This window comes from Chiloscyllium punctatum, chromosome 10, assembly GCF_047496795.1.
Source record: "Chiloscyllium punctatum isolate Juve2018m chromosome 10, sChiPun1.3, whole genome shotgun sequence".
NCBI lineage: Eukaryota > Metazoa > Chordata > Chondrichthyes > Orectolobiformes > Hemiscylliidae > Chiloscyllium > Chiloscyllium punctatum.
Window position 1 is genome coordinate 37,763,681 of NC_092748.1, and position 20,450 is coordinate 37,784,130.

Genomic DNA, 20,450 nt, shown 5'->3' on the forward strand with positions numbered 1-20,450 from the left:
TCACAGCTGCCATTCTTCGAAAAACTGGCTGGCTGCTCGCCTTACACTCACTCCAGCAGGCCGACCACATGGATGTTTTTCCTTTGGCTTTGAACCTCCAGGTCATTGATCTGTTCTCCTAAGGCCTGTTCCTGCAGAGCCTGATACGTCCCATCGAGAACTCAACTGCGGTCTCTGACGTCGCGGTCCACCGGTCAACCTCCTCCACTTGCTTCCTAAGACTCTGTAGCTCCTGCTTATCCTTTTACAGCATGGTGCAATTCTCTTCAATCGATGCTGTGATCTTCTTCTGGAGTTTCACGAACACTCCAGCCAGGCCTTGAGCAGGTGACTCCATCAGGATTTTGGGGGAGGCAGTAGCTGCGGCTGCGGGCATGTCTGATGCTGCAGGGGAGTGTCCCGTCTGTTGCGATTTGTTTGGTCCTTTGCCTTTAGTCATCGTCCCTTGCTAAAAAAAGATGTGTAGCAATTCTACTGATATTAAACTATCTATTTTTCTTCAAAATAGCTAGACGAGGAGGGTAAAAGCACTCCTTTGCCTGAGTTATGATGCAGAGCTCAGCAATACAGACCTGTTAGATTGCTGTCATCTTGGAACGCCCCACAAGTTGTTTTTAAAGTGTTTGCAATTTTTTTTGCCACTATCAGAAGAGAGAGATGGACCTGTCTTGGATTTCTAAGAAACGTGAAAGCAAAGTGCAACTGCCTCTTCTGAGGTCTGTGCCAAACTACAGATTACCTATTGATGTTGTCAGGTATTTTTTAAAAGTATATTTTTATTTGAAAAAAGGACTTTTTGGATATTACAACAAATACAAAGCAATACAAAGAAACCCACTCGTTACATAATTAATAAAAACTAACAACTAATGAATCATGACACTAATAATAATAATACAGCTCAATGAAACAAAGTAATAGCCCTTGACCATCGAGAGCATACATTCATACACATGTTCATAATTTCTTGTCTCTGAATATCCGATTCATTAAACAGAATCATCATGGCTATATAAAGGCCCTTATTAATATAGCAGACAAATCTGTATCCAAGTAGCCTTAAAAAGGGTTGCCACGTCTTATTAATATTCTCAGTTTTATGGTGCACCATACATGTAAGAAAGTCCAAAGGGATGTGTTCTATGACGAGTTTACAACAGCCCAACAGTCCGGGGAGGTTTTCTCTATGCATAGCAGAATGTTATTTTTGTACAAAAAAGTACTGAAAACCTTATTTTTTTATGCGCATCTAATGGAAGTGGGTTATCAAGGCCAAGAAGAAGAGATACAGGGTCTATCTCCACCTCTATCCCCAAGACCCCTTCTATTTCTCATATCACAATGCTCCAGTATGCCCGCAGCCTGCGGCAGGGTCAGAGACAATGAATGAGCATACCCATACTCCTTTTGCATTTATGACACATTAGAGATACCCACACTTCAATTTTCAAAGGCAGTCTGGAGCCAAGCGGACTCTGTGGAGAATATTCAATTGCAAGGCATGGGTCCTATTGCAAATCGAGATCTTTCTTGCATTTTCCCAGATATCCTCCCATATTTCAGAAGAGATCTCAATGTTCAGCTGTCTCTCCCATAACTTCCAGAGCCATTTCGACTTGTCCAAGGGGCCCCCTTGCAATATGTGATAGACATTGCTGACAGCAAGTGTGTTCTCAGCACTCGGCACTCTCTTCTCCGTGTCAGATTTATAAGAATCCGTTAGATGTGTGGTGTCTTTTTGTATGAATTTCTAATTTGGAAAAAAAAGGAAAAGGTCAGGTCCCTCATCAGGTCCACACCCCCCCACCAACCCAACCTCCACTCCCGGCACCTTCCCCTGCAACTGCAAGAAATGCAAAACTTGCGCCACACCTCCCCCCTTACTTCCCTCCAAGGCCCCAAGGGATACTTCCATATCTGCCACAAATTCACCTGCACCTCCACACACATCATCTATTGCATCCGCTGCACCCGATGTGGCCTCCTGTATATTGGGGAGACAGGCTGCCTACTTGCGGAACGTTTCAGAGAACACCTCTGGGACACCCAGACCAACCAACACAACCACCCCGTAGCTCAACACTTCAACTCCCCCTCCCACTCCACCAAGGACATGCAGGTCCTTGGACCCCTCCATCGCCAGACCATAGCAACACGATGGTTGGAGGAAGGGCGCCTCATCTTCCGCCTAGGAACCCTCCAACCACAATGGATGAACTCAGATTTCTCCAGTTTCCTCATTTCCCCTCCCCTCACCTTGTCTCAGTCAAATCCCTCGAACTCAGCACCGCCTTCCTAACCTTGACTCTTCTTCCTGACCTCTCCGCCCCCACCCCACTCCGGCCTATCACCCTCACCTTGACCTCCTTCCACCAATCGCATTTCCACCGCCACTCCCCCAAGTCCCTCCTCCCTATCTTTTATCTTAGTCTGCTGGACACACTTTCCTCATTCCTGAAGAAGGGCTTATGCCCGAAACGTTGATTCTCCTGTTCCTTGGATGCTGCCTGACCTGCTGCGCTTTTCCAGCAACACATTTTCAGCTCATATTTACGAGCCAACTGGTGAACAGATGTTAGTATATCCCCTTCGAATAAGTCACCCAGGCAAGACACACCCATGGCTGCCCATAGTTTAAACCCCGAGTCCATCGATCCCAGCTGAAAACCCAACATACCAACTATCGATATAAAAAAATGACGTTTTGGCAATGTTGCCCTCACTCTGATGCATTGTCCTCCATGCTTTAACATTGCCATAATCCAATAGCTATTAACAATGTTCCTTAACTGTCCTCATTTTGTCCAAGAACAGCAAACTAGTAAGGGGGCATCTTGTCTGAGATGCTTCAATGTTCAACTATAGTGAGTGAGGGTCCTGCCAGGCCCAGTCATTCACATAAAATAGCAACGAGCTTAACTGATAGTTTTTGATATCTGGGAGGTCTATTTCTCCCAGAGTGGGGTAGCTGCAGCTTAGTTTAATAAGCAATCGCTTGCGATACAAGATAAAGGAACTGAACCAGCAATTCAGTCTTCTAAATGTTTGCTTAGTGAAAAAAACAGAGGAAACATTTGTATTGGATACGCAAGGCAGGGGAGAATGCTCAGTTTAATGAGGGCTATCCGACCTAGCCAAGAAATCGGGAGTGTCTCCAATCTTCGAAGATCTTGTTTGATTCTGTCGAATAAATGGGCAAAATTGGTTTTAAATAGCCAATCAAAGACTGGAGTAATAGAACATAGAAGAACATAGAACAGTACAGCACAGAACAGGCCCTTCAGCCCACAATGTTGTGCCGACCATTGATCCTCATGTAAGGTAAACCTAATGTACGAACCCTCAAATTTCTGTGACCATATGCATGTCCAGCAGTGTCTTAAATATCCCCAATGACCTCGCTTCCACAACTGCTGCTGCCAACGCATTCCATGCTCTCGCAACTCTGTGTAAAGAACCCGCCTCTGACATCCCCTCTATACTTTCCGCGAAACAGCTTAAAACAATGACCCCTCGTGTTAACAATTTCTGCCCTGGGAAAAAGTTTCTGGCTATCAACTCTATCTATGCCTCTCATTATCTTGTACACCTCAATTAGGTCTCCTCTCTTCCTTCCTTTTTCCAATGAAAAAAGGCCAAGCTCAGTCAACATCTCTTTGTAAGATAAGCCCTCAATTCCAGGTAGCATCCTGGTAAACCTCCTCTGAACCCTCTCCAAAGCTTTCACATCTTGCCTATAATAGGGCGACCAGAACTGGACACAGTATTCTAAGTGTGGTCTAACCAAAGTTTTATAGAGCTGCAACAAGATCTCACGGCTCTTAAACTCAATCCCCCTGTTAATGAAAGCCAAAACACCATATGCTTTCTTAACAACCCTATTCACTTGGGTGGCAATTTTAAGGGATCTATGTACCTGCACACCAAGATCCCGCTGTTCCTCCACACTGCCAAGAATCCTGTCTTTAATCCTGTACTCAAATTTCAAGTTCGACCTTCCAAAATGCATCACTTCGCATTTATCCATCTGCCACCTCTCAGCCCATCTCTGCATCCTATCAATGTCACGCTGCAGCCTACAACAGTCCTCTATACTGTCAATGACACCTCCAACCTTTGTGTCATCTGCAAACTGCTAACCCATCCTTCAATCTCCTCATCCAAGTCATTAATAAAAATTACAGAGTAGAGGCCCAAGAACAGAGCCTTGTGGAACACCACTCACCACTGACTTCCAGGCAGAATACTTTCCTTCCACTACCACTCGCTGTCTTCTGTCGACCAGCCAATTCTGTATCCAGACAGCTAAATTTCCCTGTATCCCATTCCTCCAGACCTTCTGAACGAGCCTACCATGGGGAACCTTATCAAATGCCTTGCTGAAGTACATCTACACCACATCCACCACTCGACCCTCATCAACCTGTCTAGTAACATCCTCAAAGAACTCAATAAGATTTGTCAGGCATGACCTGCCCCCCTCAAAGCTGTGCTGACTGCATTTAATCAAGCCATGCTCTTCCAGATGGTCATAAATCCTATCCTTCAGAATCCTTTCTAACACCTTGCAGACGACAGACGTGAGACTGACTGACTGGTTTGTAATTGCCGGGGATTTTCCCTATATCCTTGCTTGAAGAGAGGAACTACATTTGCCTCCCTCCAGTCCTCAGGTACGACTCCGGTGGAGAGCGAGAATGCAAAGCTCTTGCAATCACTTTTCTCGCTTCCCAAAGCAGCCGAGGACAAATCTGGTCTGGCCCTGGTGACTTGTCAATCTTAATGTTTGTCAAAATTTTCAGCACATCAGTTTCCTCAATCTCTATCTGTTCCAGTATGCTTACCTGGTTTCCTCAATGGTTTCATTCACTACAAGGTCCTTTTCTTTAGTAAAGACAGAAGCAAAAAACTCATTTAGGGCTTCCCCTACCACCTCAGACTCTATACGCAAGTTCCCTATCCATCCCTGATCGGCCCTACTTTTTCTTTGATCACTCTCTTATTCCTCACATACGTGTAAAATGCCTTTGGATTCTCCCTAATCCTTCCTGCCAAGTCTTTTTCGTGCCCCCTCCTGGCTCTCCTCAGACCATTTTTGAGCTCCTTCCTCGCCTGCCTGTAATCCTGTAGAGCTGAGCAAGACCCTTGCTTCCTCCACCTTACGTAAGCTGCCTTCTTTCTTTTGACGAGAAGCTCCTCCGCTCTTGTCATCCAAGGTTCCTTTATCTTACCCCTTCTTGTCTGTCTCAGGGGAACACATTTATGCATCATTCACAACAACTGTTCCTTAAACAGCCTCCACATGTCTATAGTGCCCTTTCCATGGAACAATTGCTCCCAGTCCATGCTTCCCAACTCACATCTGATAGCATCATAGTTTCCTTTTCCCCAATTAAATATTCTCCCATTGTGCCTGTTTCTCTCCTTCCCCATAGCTATGTAGAATGTGAGGCAATTGTGGTCACTATCACCAAAATGCTGTCCCACTGCAAGATCTGACACTTGCCCCGGCTCATTGCCGAGCACCAAATCCAAAATGGCCTCTCCCCTCGTCGGCCTGTCAACGTACTGAGTTAGGAAACCCTCCTAAACACACCTTACAAAAACAGCTCCTTCCAAACCGTCTGCTCGAAGGAGGTTCCAATCAATATTGGGAAAGTTAAAGTCAAAGTTAAAGTCACCCATTACAACAACTCGACTACATTCACACTTTTCCAAAATCTGCCAACCTATGCTTTCTTCAGCATCCCTGCTACTACTGGGGGACCTGTAGTAAACCCCTAATGAGGTGACTGCTCCCATCCAGCAACCATTCCTGCCCCTGAGAAACCCACGTCTCTGTTATGGCCACAACATCATAGCACCAGCTACTGATCCATGCTCTAAGCTCATCACTTTTATTCCTGATGCTCCTTGCATTAAAGCAAACACACTTTTTAACCGATCTCTTGGTTCCTTTCCAGGAAATTCCTTCCCACTGGCTGCGCTACCTCTTGCTATTGCCTCATCTCCATCAACTCTCACCACCGGTATATAGCTCAGGTTCCCACCCCCTGCCATACTGGTTTAAACCCTCCTGAACCACTTGAGCAAACCTTCCACCCAGGACATTGGTCCTCTTCCAGTTCAGGTGAAACCCGTCCTTCATGTACAGATCCCACCTTCCACAGAAGGCATCCCAATTATCTACATATCTGAAGCCCTCCCTCCTACACCAGCTGTGCAGCCACGTGTTAAGCTGCGCATGCTCCCTGTTCCTTGCCTCTCTGTCTCGTGGCACCGGTAATAAACCCGAGAACACTACTCTGTTCGTCCTGCTCTGCAGCTTCCACCCTAACTCCCTGAAATCACCTTTTATATCCTCGCTTCTTTTCCTGGTTATATCATTGGTGCCAATATGTAACACGCTTTCTGGCTGTTCGCCCTCCCCTTTCAGAATCTTATAGACCTGATCGGAGACGTCACGGACCCTGGCACCAGGGAGGCAACATATCTTCCGGGAATCCCAATCCTGACTACAAAATCTCCTGTCAATTCTAACAATCGAGTCTCCTACCTCTAGCGTTTTCTATTCTGCTGCCTTCCCTTCTGGGCCACAGTGTCAGGCTCCGTGCTAGAGAACTGACCACTATGGCTTTCCTCTGGTAGGTCATCCCCCCCCCCCAGCAGTATCCAAAACGATACACTTATTGCTGAGGGGAATGTCCACAGGTGATCTCTGCACTGTCTGTCTGTCCCCTTTCCTCCCCCTGACTGTAACCCATCTATCATTATCCTGAGCCTCAGGAGTGACCAACTGCCGGTAACTCCTCTCAATTACCCCCGCAGCCTCCGGAATGATCCGCAGTTCATCTAGCTCCAGCTCCAATTCCCTAACACGGTTTTCAAGGACCTGGAGTTGGGTGCATTTCCCACAGATGCAGCCAACGGAGATGTGTCATGTCTCTCACCTGCCACATTCTGCAGGAGGAGCAAGCAACTGTCCTAGCATCCATACCCCACTTATCTGAACGCCCACACAATACTAAACAAGAAAGCTTAATTCAATTGCTATAAAATCCTGCAATAAACTTATATTCAATAAAGGAAGTTTAGAAATGAACCGTACCTTATTAACTTGTTTAGAGGAGGAGGGGAGACACTACAGTTGTAGTGCCTCGGGTTTAGCTATATACCTAAGAAGAGAGAGCCCTCCTGTGACCATTTAAAGGGAAATCAAGATTTGTCCTCAGGCATTTTCAGGAGACCACGCATGGGCATGGCCTCTGATTTTGCAAAGTTGATCTTGTAACCCGAAAAGCCGACAAACAAATTAATGCACTGTATCAGATAAACCACTGAAACTGTTGATAAAAAGGCAAGAACATCATCTGCATACATTGCAATTTTATATAAATTTGTTTGCACTTCTGGAGCAGATTTATTGGGATCCCGACCTATTGTCTCACCAATGTGAAAAGCAGCAGTGATAAGGGACAGTCCTGTCGACTGCCCCTAAGAATATTGAAATTGCTTGATCGCACACCATTGGTGAGAACCGTGTCAAGAGGCTTACTATACAAAGCCTTTACCCATCTGATAAAGACCTTGCCCAGGCCAAACCACTTTAAAGTAGAAAAAAGGTATGGCCACTCGACCCAGTCAAATGTTGTCTCGAGAGATTACTAATCCCTGTACCAGTGGTGGTTGACATACTTGGATCATAGGAGAAAGTGAGGACTGCAGGTGCTGGAGATCAGAGCTGAAAATGTGTTGCTGGAATAGCGCAGCAGGTCAGGCAGCATCCAAGGAGCAGGAGAATTGACGTTTCGGGCATGAGCCCTTCTTCAGGAGTCTTCTTTCTTGAAGAAGGGCTCATGCCAGAAACATCGATTCTTCTGCTCCTTGGATGCTGCCTGACCCGCTGCGCTTTTCCAGCAACACATTTTCAGCATACTTGGATCATATTAAGTAATCACCTGACATTATTCAATTATAAAATCTGCCTGATCTTCCTCAATGATGGCAGGCAGCACAGTTTCTAGACTTAGTGCAAGAGTCTTAGGATTTTGAAATTGACATTAGAAGTGAGATGGGCCTATAGGAAGCAAAGTCCTCCAGGACTCTCCCTTTTTAAGGATAAGAGAAATGTTTGCCTTTCTCAAAGATGGCAGGAGGAGGCCACGATTATGTGAATCATTAAACATGCTAAACATATGTCCTGACAATGTATTTATAAATTCCTTATAAAACTCACTGGGAAGTCCATCAGGACCAGGCGCTTTTCCATCCTGAAGCTGCCTCATCGCCTCCTGCACCTCTTGCAATGACAGTGCGGTGTTAAGGAGAAACACTTGCTCAGGGGTCACTCCTAGGAGGTCCAAATTCTTCCAAAAAGACTCCATCCTAGCCCACTCATCCTCTCAACTTTCAGACTGGTATAGTTCGGAGTAAAATTTCCAAAATGCACCATTAATCCTTGAGGAACCATGGGTTAAATTTCCAGTATCTTCTCTGATTGAAGTAATGGCTTGGGGAGCACTCCTTTTCCTGGTAAAATATGCTGAGTACTTGCCCGGTTTATCCCCATGCTCAAACAACCTTTGTTTTGCAAATGTAAGCTCCCTCTTCGCTGTCTGTGTGAGCATGGAGTTTGATGTGGATCAAAGCACTGTGTGATCCTCTGTAGTTTAGCCAGTGAAGGCCTATCAAAGTATGCCTTTTCAGCTGTCTTCAGACATGTCTCGAGCAAGCGTTGCTGCTCATCCCTCTGCCATTTCTTACTGGCAAAATAGGAAATAACTAACCCCTTAGCATAGGCTTTAGCAGTTTCCCAGAGAACGGATCGATTACTGGCCAAACCTGAATTAATGTCTAAAAAAGCCCTGAATTCATAGAAAAGAATTCTGTATATGTGCTATCCTTAAGGATGAAGGGATTCAATTGCCACTGCCTCAAACCTACCATAATATCCTCAATCTTGACCATTAAATGCACTGGAGCATGATCAGAAGCAGTGATGTTTCCAATTGTACATGACACCACCGAGCCCAAATGTGCTACAGAGGTCAAAAAGAGATCAATCCTGGTATAGCATTTGTGCAGATTCAAGAAAAACATAAAATCCCTAACAGTAGGGTAAAGGTGCCTACAAACTTCTACCAATCTTAGTTCAACACACAAATCCCTTAATTGCTTAGATTCCGAAGAATATATCAGGGTGGGGGGGGGCCCTTTGGGCAATCTGTGTATAGTAGGATCTATTAAAATCCCCCCACAATAATATGTTGAGATGCGAGGTTAACTAGTTTAGAAAGTGCATATATCAAGAACCTGAAGGGGTGGGCTGGGGAACAATGAACATTTAAGATCCCGCAATCTTACCCATTTATCAAATCTTTACGGATTACCAATCTCCTGTGTGTGTCTTTAATACACTGTAACAACTTAAGTGGCAGATTCTTCCTAACAAGTATACCCCCCACCTCCACCCCCAACTCCTAGTTTTGACAGATCAGAATTAAACTTGGTCATGCCCACTCTGTTGCAGTTTCAAATATTCTGCATCATCTTGCAATAAGGCAACTTCCACCCCCTCCCTTTAAGACTGGAGCCTACCTTCTTCCTCATGACCTGTGAGTGACTCCCCTTAATGTTCCAGGTACATCACTTGAACACATCCTTGGCCATAACCTTCTATAACACAATTTCGATTCCAGAGAGGAAGAACTTGAATTGCGAATCGTCGAGTTTCAGTACAAGAAAGTCCACAAAACAAAAGCTATAACCAACAAACCTACAAAACTTGCAAAAGCTATGTACACCAAAAAACAGAAAAGCAATAAAAAGTGCCTAAGGTACTGATTAGAGGAATTTACCCACCATTCAAAGGAAGCACCTACACATCCCAAAATCCTATTAACCATCCCAATCGTCCTCTTAACTCCTACTTGTTAGAATTGCACCACAAACATAGGCAATGCAGGATAAAATAGCAAAAAAAGTAAGAAAAAAATATTAGTAATATACACAAGTAAGTTAAAAGTAAATACGTCACCCATCCCTTGATATAGCTTAACTTAGAAAGGAAAGGTAAATACTCTATCCATTTGGAGCATAATTTAATTTAATTGTCAACAAAAGGAGACTCCACCAAGTCCTATCTGAAGAAGGACAAACCCAAATTACTGTTACCTGTGCCTATTCAATCATCTGGCTTAGGTCAGCGTGTCCGTAAAGTTCCTCATTTTGTCTGGCGAGTCAAATAAATGTACCATCCATTATGATTAATCCAAAGCGGCGCTAGATATCTTTGAGTACTGGATCCCAAGTTCTCTCAAATCTCTTCTTGATGCTGTTGTAGGACTTCCTCTTCTGGATCACATCCGCTGAAAAGTCTTGGAAAACCATAATCCTGGAGTCCTCGCACACCAACTCCCTCTGATCCCTCCCCTGGTTTCTGGAAGCTTCCATGAGTCTGTTTGTCTTTATAATGATGGAACAGGGCGAGGGAGCCTGTCCATTTCTGGCCTCAGTGGCGCGACCCAGTGGGCGCTCTCGATCTTTATCCTTCCCCTTTCCGCCTCCCTTCCCCCTTTGAGCCTGTTCCCAAAGAATTCCACTGGCTGCTCACCTTTCATCCCCTCTGGCAAGCCAACAACGCACAGATTCTTCTGCCCCTGTTTTCAAGGTCATCCAGCAAACTATGGACCTGTGTTTCTAGGGCTTCAGTCTGACTCTTGGATGAATCAGCCTCTGCTTCCACCCCTGTGACCCAGCATTCGGGGGCATCAGTCCTTTTCCCCAGGTCTTCCAGCTGCTGTTCGTGCTTTTGCAGCATGGCAGAGCCAGCTTTTCCTCTTTTTTTTTTCTTTTCCCTTTAATCTGCTTCCCCAGGACGTCTTGAGATTTGGTGAGCTCCTCAACCAAAGCCTGGTGAGTAAGCAAGCCCGCCACCTCAGTGGATTGAACTGCAGCCATGGCTCCAGGTGAACTCCCTCCTTTCTTTGTTTTTGCTGCAGGAGAATGCCAAAGGTAAATGAAATTTTCAGGTTCTGTAGCTCTTTTACTGTTTTTCATTTTTTTGTTCACAGTGACATGGATGGGACTATTTCTAGTTGTGTCTAGCAATGTGATCCTTCTAGGTTGCCGCTGTCTTGGATTCCCCCATCGGACATTATTTTAACCCAAAGATGTATGGTACAAGCATGTCTCTCAAATCAGTTTCTCTGAATGTTAGAGGTCCTCATATAACAAAGAAATTTATGTCACACAGTTCCACACTTCTTTTGAATTGTTTAAAACGAACTAATTCATTCCTTATAACACAGTATCTAAAACTCCATTTTTTATAGTTTATATTTCCAAAATGAAAGGCTGCCTTTACAATATACTCATGGCTGGGTTAGATTTTCAGACTTCAAGGAAGCCTAGGATAAAGGGGAATAAACATGAGAGAAAGTAGAGTTAAGGACAAGAGGCCAAATAGTTGATTTCTCCTGTTTCTATTCTCCTGGAAACAGCCATGATGGCATTGTCACTGGCTGTCCAGCTGGTGGACAAGGCTGCTGCCTCAGTCACTAACTTCAACCTATTGCCTTTTATCAAACAAAATCACAATTTTTCTTGAAGGAAAATGTCATTATAAACACCATCTGTGGCATGTATTCTTTTGAGCACCTTTTGTGCGTTTACTTGTTAAAAACAAATTCTCAATGTCCATAGTTTATACTAAGCAGTGACTAGTGAACCAAAGAGTTAGTGAGGCATCTGACAAATGTATTATTAATATTGTTTCACATATTACAATAATAGACAAATTTTTGGTTGATACTGAAACCAAAAAAGGACATGGGTGTCTTGAATACTGGTTCCATTGACCTAAGCAGCTTAATGTGAAAATAATGCAGCAATTGGACTTTGATCATTCCTTTGAAAATCATTTTTTAAAAATATTTTTTCATTTCAGAGATCTTGGTAAACAGTGCGAACGCTGACTTAACTTCCAAAGACACCAACAAGAATACAGCTCTTCACTTGGCATGTAGCAAAGTAAGAACAAAAAAAAGACTATTTGATAGTATATCCAAACTTTAATATGGATTATATCCAGAACATTTCATCTTCAGAGGTGGGAAACCACTATAAAACGTCCAAGTGAATTATTTTCTTCCTAAACCCAGTGTATTGATTAGTAAAAATCTACAATGTGTATATGCATCACTATGATCCATGCTATTTAAAACTGATGTCTTTGCATTCCACAGATTACACTTCTGTGGCCCAGTGTAATAGCATTCATTGTATTGCAAATCATTTGGCTATCTCTATTATTGTTGTTCACACTGAATTTTTCAAATCATTCTTGAGTGGACACTACTATGATGATTAAGGAAGAACAGTGATGCATGTTTCATTAATCTGATCTCTGAAATACACTTCCAATGGGAAGTTTATGTTCAGTTTAGCTAGCTTAGAGGGATGGAGTTTAAAAGTAAGGAAATACACAGGTCCTTATTGAGTGCACACCAAGAGAATTGTGTGCAGTTTTTGTGGTCTCATTTAAGCAGGGATATACTTTCATTGGAGGTAGTTTCGAGAAGGTACATTAGTTTGATTCTTCAAATGAATGGATTTTCTCAGTGGTTAGCACTGCTGCCTGACAATGCCGGGGACCCGGGCTTGATTCCAGCCTTGGGTGAATGCCTTTATGGAGTCATAGAGTCATAGAAATGTACACCTTTCGGTTTAACTCATCCATAAGGACCAGATATGTCAAACTAATCTAATCCCATTTGCCAGCATTTGGCACATAACGCTCTAAACCCTTCCTATTCATGTACCCATCCAGATGCTTTTAAAATGTTGTAATTGTGCCAGCCTCCTCCACCACCTTTGGTAGCTTATTCCATACCCGCACCACACTCTATGTGGAAAAAATTGACCCTCCAGTCCCTTTTAAATCTTTCTCTTCTCACCTTAAGCATGGAGTTTGCACATTCTCTCTATCTCTGTGGGTTTCCTCCGGATGCTCCAGTTTCTTCCCATACTCCAAAGATATGCGGGTTAAGTGAATTGGCCATGTCAAACTGTCCCATTGTGTCCAAGGATGCAGGGTAGGTGAATTAGTGGGATTATGGGGATAGGGTTGGGGACTAGATCTAGATTGGATGCTCTTCAGAGGGTTAGTGCAGACTTGATGAGCTGAATGGCCTCTTTCCACAGGTTTGACTTTTTCTTCTAAACTCCAAAGTGGATGAGAGATGACCTTACTGAGTCAAATAAAATACTGAAGGGCTTGACAGACTAGATGGTTTGAGGATCTCCTTTCTCATGAAGAAGGTGCAAAAGTTATGGAAGACCATGATAGAATGCAATCATAAAAAAGGTTTAAAATGATCAAATCACATGAACTATGGAGCTAAATTGTCATCTTGGGCCAAATGTACAGATTCATTCCACCACCTGAATTTGCATAAACTGTGAAAGTGTTGGCAAAACCCAGCAGGACCGGAAGCTTCTGTGAAGAGAGAAATGGAGTTGATGTTTTGAGTTCCATGACTCCTCTTTGGAACTCTTTATGGAAGAGTATCAAATCTTTTTCTCCACAAAGGCTGCCTGACCTTTTGTGTTTCTTCAGCACTTACATTTCTTTCAGATCTTCTTCATCTTTGTTTTTATTTTAAGAATTTACATAACTATTATCATCTGTCAGAAATAGAGGCCAACCTGTCATTTTACTCCTATTTTAGATTAGATTACTTAGTGTGGAAACAGGCCCTTTGGCCCAACAAGTCCCCACCAACCCGCCGAAGCACAACCCACCCAAACCCATTACCCTACATTTTACCCTTCACCTAACACTATGGGCAATTTAGCATGGCCAATCCACCTAATCTGCACCTTTTTTTGGACTGTGGAAGGAAACCGGAGCACCCGGAGGAAACCCACGCAGACATGGGGAGAATGTGCAAACTCCACACAGTCAGTCGCCAGAGGTGGGAATTGAACCTGGGTCTCTGGAGCTGTGAGGCAGCAGTGCTAACCACTGTGCCACCCACAAAATCAATCTACATTTGTCATTGAATTATTTTATCTGTTTACACCAATCTGGTTCACTAATGCCCTATAGGGAAGGAAACTGCCATCCTTATCTCGTCTACCTGTGAAGTAATTTTATCAAATCTCCATGCGAATGAGGGCCTAGATTTGTATTCATGACATCCTAAAGCAAATGACACTACCAGGACCAGGAAGAATCCCACTTTTGTCTGTGAAGAATTATGTACAATGAAACAAGTTCTGGATAAACTGTATTCAGCCATAATTAATCAAAATAAACTGCACAGGGCGGGGTACCACTATTTCAGAAAGGTGGTAAGGAAAAGCCTGGGAACTATAGACCAGGTGAGCCTGACATTGGTGGGCAAGTTGTTTGAGAGAATCCTGAAGGACAGGATTTACATCAATTTGGAAAGGCAAGGGCGGATTAGTGCTTGTGCGTGGGAAATCGTGTCTAACAAACTTGATTACGTTTTTCGAAGAAGAACAAAGAGGATTGATGAGGGCAGAGTGGTGGATGTGATCTATATGTGCCCATCTAGATGCCTTTAAAATGTTGCAATTGTGCCAGCCTTCACCACCACCTCTGGCTGAACAGAGAGATCTTGGAGTGCAGGTTCATAGTTCCTTGAAAGTGGAGTCTCAGGTAGATAGGATAGTGAAGAGGTTGTTTGGTATGCTTTCCTTTATTGGTAAGAGCTGGGAGGTCCTGTTGCAGCTGTACAGGCCACAATTGGAATACTGCATGCAATTTTTTAATGTTAGATTCCCTACAGTATGGAAACAGGCCCTTCGGCTGGTCTCCCTGTTATAGAAAGAATGTGTGAAACTGGAAAGGGTTTAGAAAAGACTTAGAGTCATAGAGATGCATAGCATGGAAACTTCGATCCAACCCGTCCATGCCGACCAGATATCCCAACCCAATCTAGTTCCACCTGATAGCACCCGGCCTATATCGCTCCAAACCCTTCCTATTCATATACCCATTCAAATACCTCTTAAATGTTGCAATTGTACCAGCCTCCTCCACTTTCTCTGGCAGCTCGTTCCATACACATACCACCCTCTGCGTGAAAAAGTTGCCCCTTAGATCCCTTTTATATCTTTTCCCCTCTCACCCTGAACCTATACCCTCCTAGATCTGTACTCACCCACCCCAGGGAAAAGACTTTTGTCTATTTATCCTATCCATGCCCCTCAATTTTGTAAACCTCTATAGGGTCACCCCATAACCTCCGACGCTCTAGGGAAAACAGCCCCAGCCTGTTCAGCATCTCCCTATAGCTCAAATCCTCCAACCCTGGCAACATCCTTGTAAATCTTTTCTGAACCCTTTCAAGTTTCACAACCTCTTTCTGAAAGGAAGGAGACCAGAATTGCACGCAGTATTCCAACAGTGGCCTAACTAATGTCCTGTACAGCCGCAACATGACCTCCCAACTCCTGTACACAATACTCTGACCAATAAAGGAAAGCATACCAAACATAGTCTTCACTATCTATCTACCTGCGACTCCACTTTCAAGGAGCTATGAACCTGCACTCCAAGGTCTCTTTGTTCAGCAACACTCACTAGGACCTGACCATTAAGTGTATAAGTCCTGCTAAGGTTTGCTTTCCCAAAATGCAGCACCTCGCAATTATCTGAATTAAACTCCATCTACCATTTCTCAGCCCATTGGCCCATATGATCAAGATCCTGTTGTAATCTGAGATAACCTTCTTCGCTATCAATGCATCTCCAATTTTGGTGCCATCTGCAAACTTACTAACTGTACCTCTTATGCTCTCATCCAAATCATTTATGTAAATTACAAAAGGTGGATGACCCAGCACTGATCCTTGTGGCACTCCACTGGTCACAGGCCTCCAGTCTGTAAAACAACCCTCCACCACCACCTCTGTCTTCTACCTTCAAGCGAGTTCTATATCCAAATGGCTAGTTCTCCCTGTATTCCATGAGGTCTAACCTTGCTAACCAGTCCCCCATGGGGAACCTTGTTGAATGCCTTACTGAAGTCCATATAGATCACACCTGCTCTGCCCTCATCAATCCTCTTTGTTACTTCCGCAAAAAACTCAATCAAGTTTGTGAGACATGATTTCTCACGCACAAAACCATGTTGACTATCCCTAATCAGTCCTTGTCTTTCCAAATACATGTACATCCTGCCCCTCAGGATTACAAGGATATTGTAGTTTTGGAGGATTTGAGCTATAGGTAGAGGCTGACTAGACTGGAGCTACTTTCTGTGGAGGCTGAGGTGTGACCTTAGAGGTTTACAAAATCATGAATGGCACAGATAGGGTGAATAGCCAAGGTCTTTTCCCTGGGGAGGGAAGTCCAAAACTAGAGGGCATAGGTTCAAAGTGAGAGGGAAAATATTTAAAAGGGACCGAAGGGGCAACCTTTCCTCTGGCAACTCATTGCATACATGCACCGCCCTCTGCCTGAACGTGGTGGAGTCTGATAGAATTACTACATTTAAAAGGCATCTGAATGGATATATGAATAAGAAGGGTTTAGTGGGATGACAACCAAATACTGGTAAATGGGGCTAGATTTATTCGGGGTATCTGGTCAGCATGGACAAGTTGGACCCAAGGGTTTGTTTCTATGCTATATATCTCTATGACTCAAAAAATGATTTTTTATATATTGCAAAAATATCTAGCATTCTATCTTTATTTTACTCTAGAATATCATAGCTTCTCCTTATCTTCAATATTTTTATCCTTGCATATTTCTTCTAAATGTGTTCCTTCATCATGTGATGAGTTATAGGACAATTGTATTCTGCAGTTTCTTACCAAAAATGTACTTTATTCATGTCTGAATTTGAATAGAGAGTTGAGTTTGACTTTGACTGAATAATGGCCAAGTCTGATCTTTTCCTCTCCAATTTCCAAACACACAATTGTTAGCCAGAGTCACTATTGAGAAGGTTTAATGGCAATCTATCTGACTTTGTGCTTTTCAAGAGGAGGAGTGTGGATGTAATGCCCACAAATACTGTCCCTGTCAAAAATCAGCTGATTCTCTATATACATTGATTCCAGAGCTTTCTAGTGCTAGATATTGCGGCTTTTGGGAGAGTATTGACTATCTTAATTGCTACTCCTGTGGGAAATAAAATATTAGATGTAATGGCTGGTGCATACAAGAAATAATTTGTTAGCAGGGCTATGTTATATCAAATTTTGTTTTCTGGTCTGGTGGAGTTTCAAAGCTTTTGATTCAACTGTAATTTGAACTGCATCATAAGAACTGAACATCTGGAACTGGAATTTATTTGGGATGTGGAACAGGAAGAGAACAGACAGTTCAAAACCAACAAATAAGTGGGGAAAAAACTTTAAGTGAATAAAGCTTAAATGCATGATTATGGTGCACGCAGAGTTTGTATAGCTTAATGTTATGAATTGTGTTTGTTTCTGGCAGGGTCATGAAAAATGTGCCTTGTTCATTCTTGAGAAGATGGATAGTGCAAGCCTTATTAATGCAACAAACAATGCATTGCAAACGTAAGTCAGAATATTTCAGTAAGTCTTTGAAAAAATATTTCAAAGTGATTGTTTTCGAGGGAAAGTACTTTATTGGGTCGAGGGACCAGGATGGTTTTCAGAATGCAGGTAAGTGTTTAAAGCATGTGGGAAATCTTCCACGTTCGACAAAGTTAACAAGAAAGTGGCAATCTTACAGCTATTTTTAATTGGTCTGTTGAGTGATGATATCGTACACCTCTGGAGCAAGTGCAACTTGTACCTGTGCCTTCTGACCCAGAGGTGGAGACACTACTGCTGTGCCACAAGAGCATGAAGTGCCAAGTTCTGGACTGTAAGATTTGCACACCCCATGAGGCAGATTTTCCACTGGCCAGCGTAGATTGAGGGTGCACATTGGGATCCTGCAGGATGTCCTTCTCAGCAGAAACTGAAGAAATTGCTTGGGAAATTGAATAGCCGTCTGGGTAATTCCTCTCTGTCGCGATCCTTCTGAAAGGAGTCCTAAAAATTGGACGCTTCAATTAATTCTCTGAAATTAAGTAAAATGGTTACTTTGGCAAAACTGGAGTATTAAATAAGTAGTCTAAATCCTGAATAATTATTAAACTGACCCCTTACTTCACCTGACCCCCAATTACATCACCTTTACATCCCCTTGACCCTGACATCACGCGCACCTAATTATCCTCCAAATCGAAAAACATCAATTCCCCCTCTAACCTTCTCAGCCTTTCTACCTCTTTTCCCTCCTTTTAATATATTTCTTACTACTTAAAACCAAGCTAATGGTCTTACCTAGCCCAGTGTCCAACTTTATTTAACTATATTCCCATGAAGCGCTTTGGGACATTTTCCTACATTGAAGGTACTGTATTCATAAAAGTTGTTTGCTAATTTTCTGGTAAATGAATTTCTTTCTTTTAGAACATTGTTGCCTTTTATAGGTTTTTTTGAAAAATTTTCATCAGGCTATTGTAAATATGGAGATTGAGAATGAGGTGAAAAACAAAATCATTGTGCAGTGATGATATTGATTTGAATGCCGCAGTTTAAAAAAAATTGATTTTCAGCACATTGTGTTGATGGCACAGTCAGCATTTCATGTTCATCTATAATTCCCCTGAAAAAGTGGTGAAGACCCACATTCTTAAATTGTTAACTATTTAGGCGAAAGGGATTCCCAATTTCTCTGCGACATCTGCTCCCAGAAGGACCAGTTCCACCACAGAACATATATGATGGTCTCCTTCATTAAAGACTGCAATTTCTCCTTCCACGTAGTTGAGGATGCCCTCCCGTGCATCTCATATGTTTCCCGCACCTCTGCCCTCGAGTCCTACCCCTCCTATCGCAACAAGGACAGAACCCCCTTGGTCCTCACCTTCCATTCCACCAACGTCCATGTACATCACATCATCCTTTGCCATTTCCGCCACCCAAGAATGGATCCCACCACCTTTTCCTTCCCCACCCTATCTGCTTTCTGTAAAGACCATTCCCTCCATGACTCCCTTGTTAGGTCCATGTTCCCAACCAACTCATCCTCCCCTCTCGGCACCTTCACCTGCCACCACAGGAATTGCAAAGCCTGCACCCATAAGTCCCCCCTCCTCCCCTCCGTCCAAGGCCTCAAAGGAGCCTTCCATGCCCATCAGAGTTTTTCCTGCACTTCCATACACGTCATTTACTGTATCCATTGCTCCCGATGCGGTCTCCTCTATCTTGGGGAGACAGGATTCCTACTTGCAGAGTGCTTCAGGGAACATCTCTGGGATGCGTGCACCAACCAACCCCACCTTCCTGTGGCCGAACACTTCAACTCCCCCTCCCATATCGCCAAGGACATGCAGGTCCTAGGCCACCTCAATTGCCACTCCCTAACCAACCAACGCCTTGGGACCCTCCAACTACAAAGGATTTCACCAGTTCCCTCATTTCCCCAGCCCCCAACTTATTCCAGATCCAACCTTCCAACTTGGCACTACCCTCATGACCTGTCCTACATGTCCATCTTCCTTCCCACCTATCACCATTACCCCACCCCCATCTATCTATCGCACTCTCAGCTATCTTCTCCACAGCCCCACCCCCCTCCCATTTATGTCTCCACCTCCTCGGTACTCAGCCTCATTCCTGATGAAGGCTTCTACCCGAAACGTCGATTCATCTGCTCCTCGGATGCTGCCTGACCTGCTTTTTTTTTCCCAGCACCACACACTCGACTGTTAAGTTTGTCTGGTGAAGTTGTATCCATATTGCTGTTTCTGGAAAGTCTCAGGACATCAACACACAGCTGAAGAAAGAATGGTGAAATAGGTTCAAATCAGGATAGTGGGTGGAGAGGAAACATGGATAGTGATAGGGTTACTATGTATTGGCTGCCATTGTCCTTCTAAGAGGTAGAGGTTATGATATTTTGAACTCTGGAAGAAGCCTTAAAATCCTGGAAATGATATGTAATGCATTCAAGTTGATAGTGAAGAAGGCTACTATTTAATGTGGTGTATGAATTACTGATTAAGTTTATTAATTTGACCTGAATGGTGATGAGCTTGAATGTTGTTGCCTGGGAATACCACAATCTGTAAGTTGTCCTCCAAGTTGCACACAATTCTGACTTGGAGCTGTGTTGCATCTCCTCTGTTATCGTTCGCTAAGTCAAAACTGGAACCACTTCCCAAACAGGACTGCGGGTGCACTTAGCCATCGCATTAACTGTGATGGTTCAAGAATATGGCTGTCATTCACTTTCTTGGGAGTAATTCAAGAAGATCTATACATGTTGGTCTGGCCGGGAATGCCACATCTTCAAAATAATATTTGAAAAGTTGGAGAACTTTGCAAGTTCACTCTGTTGGATGTCATGCACTGATTCGCTGTCGGCTCGAAGGGGCAAATGGCCC

At 43.5% G+C, this 20,450-nt stretch overlaps 1 protein-coding gene across 7 annotated transcripts in view; it reads left to right on the forward strand.

The window, feature by feature from the left end:
- Positions 1-20,450, forward strand: part of ankrd44 (ankyrin repeat domain 44) — a 224,632-nt gene that overhangs the window by 191,102 nt on the left and 13,080 nt on the right. For all 7 annotated transcript variants that reach the window (XM_072578948.1, XM_072578952.1, XM_072578947.1 and 4 more), the window contains 2 exons: positions 11,948-12,030; positions 17,483-17,565. In XM_072578948.1, coding sequence (XP_072435049.1) covers positions 11,948-12,030; positions 17,483-17,565 — 166 coding nt within the window. The remainder of the gene's footprint in view (positions 1-11,947; positions 12,031-17,482; positions 17,566-20,450) is intronic.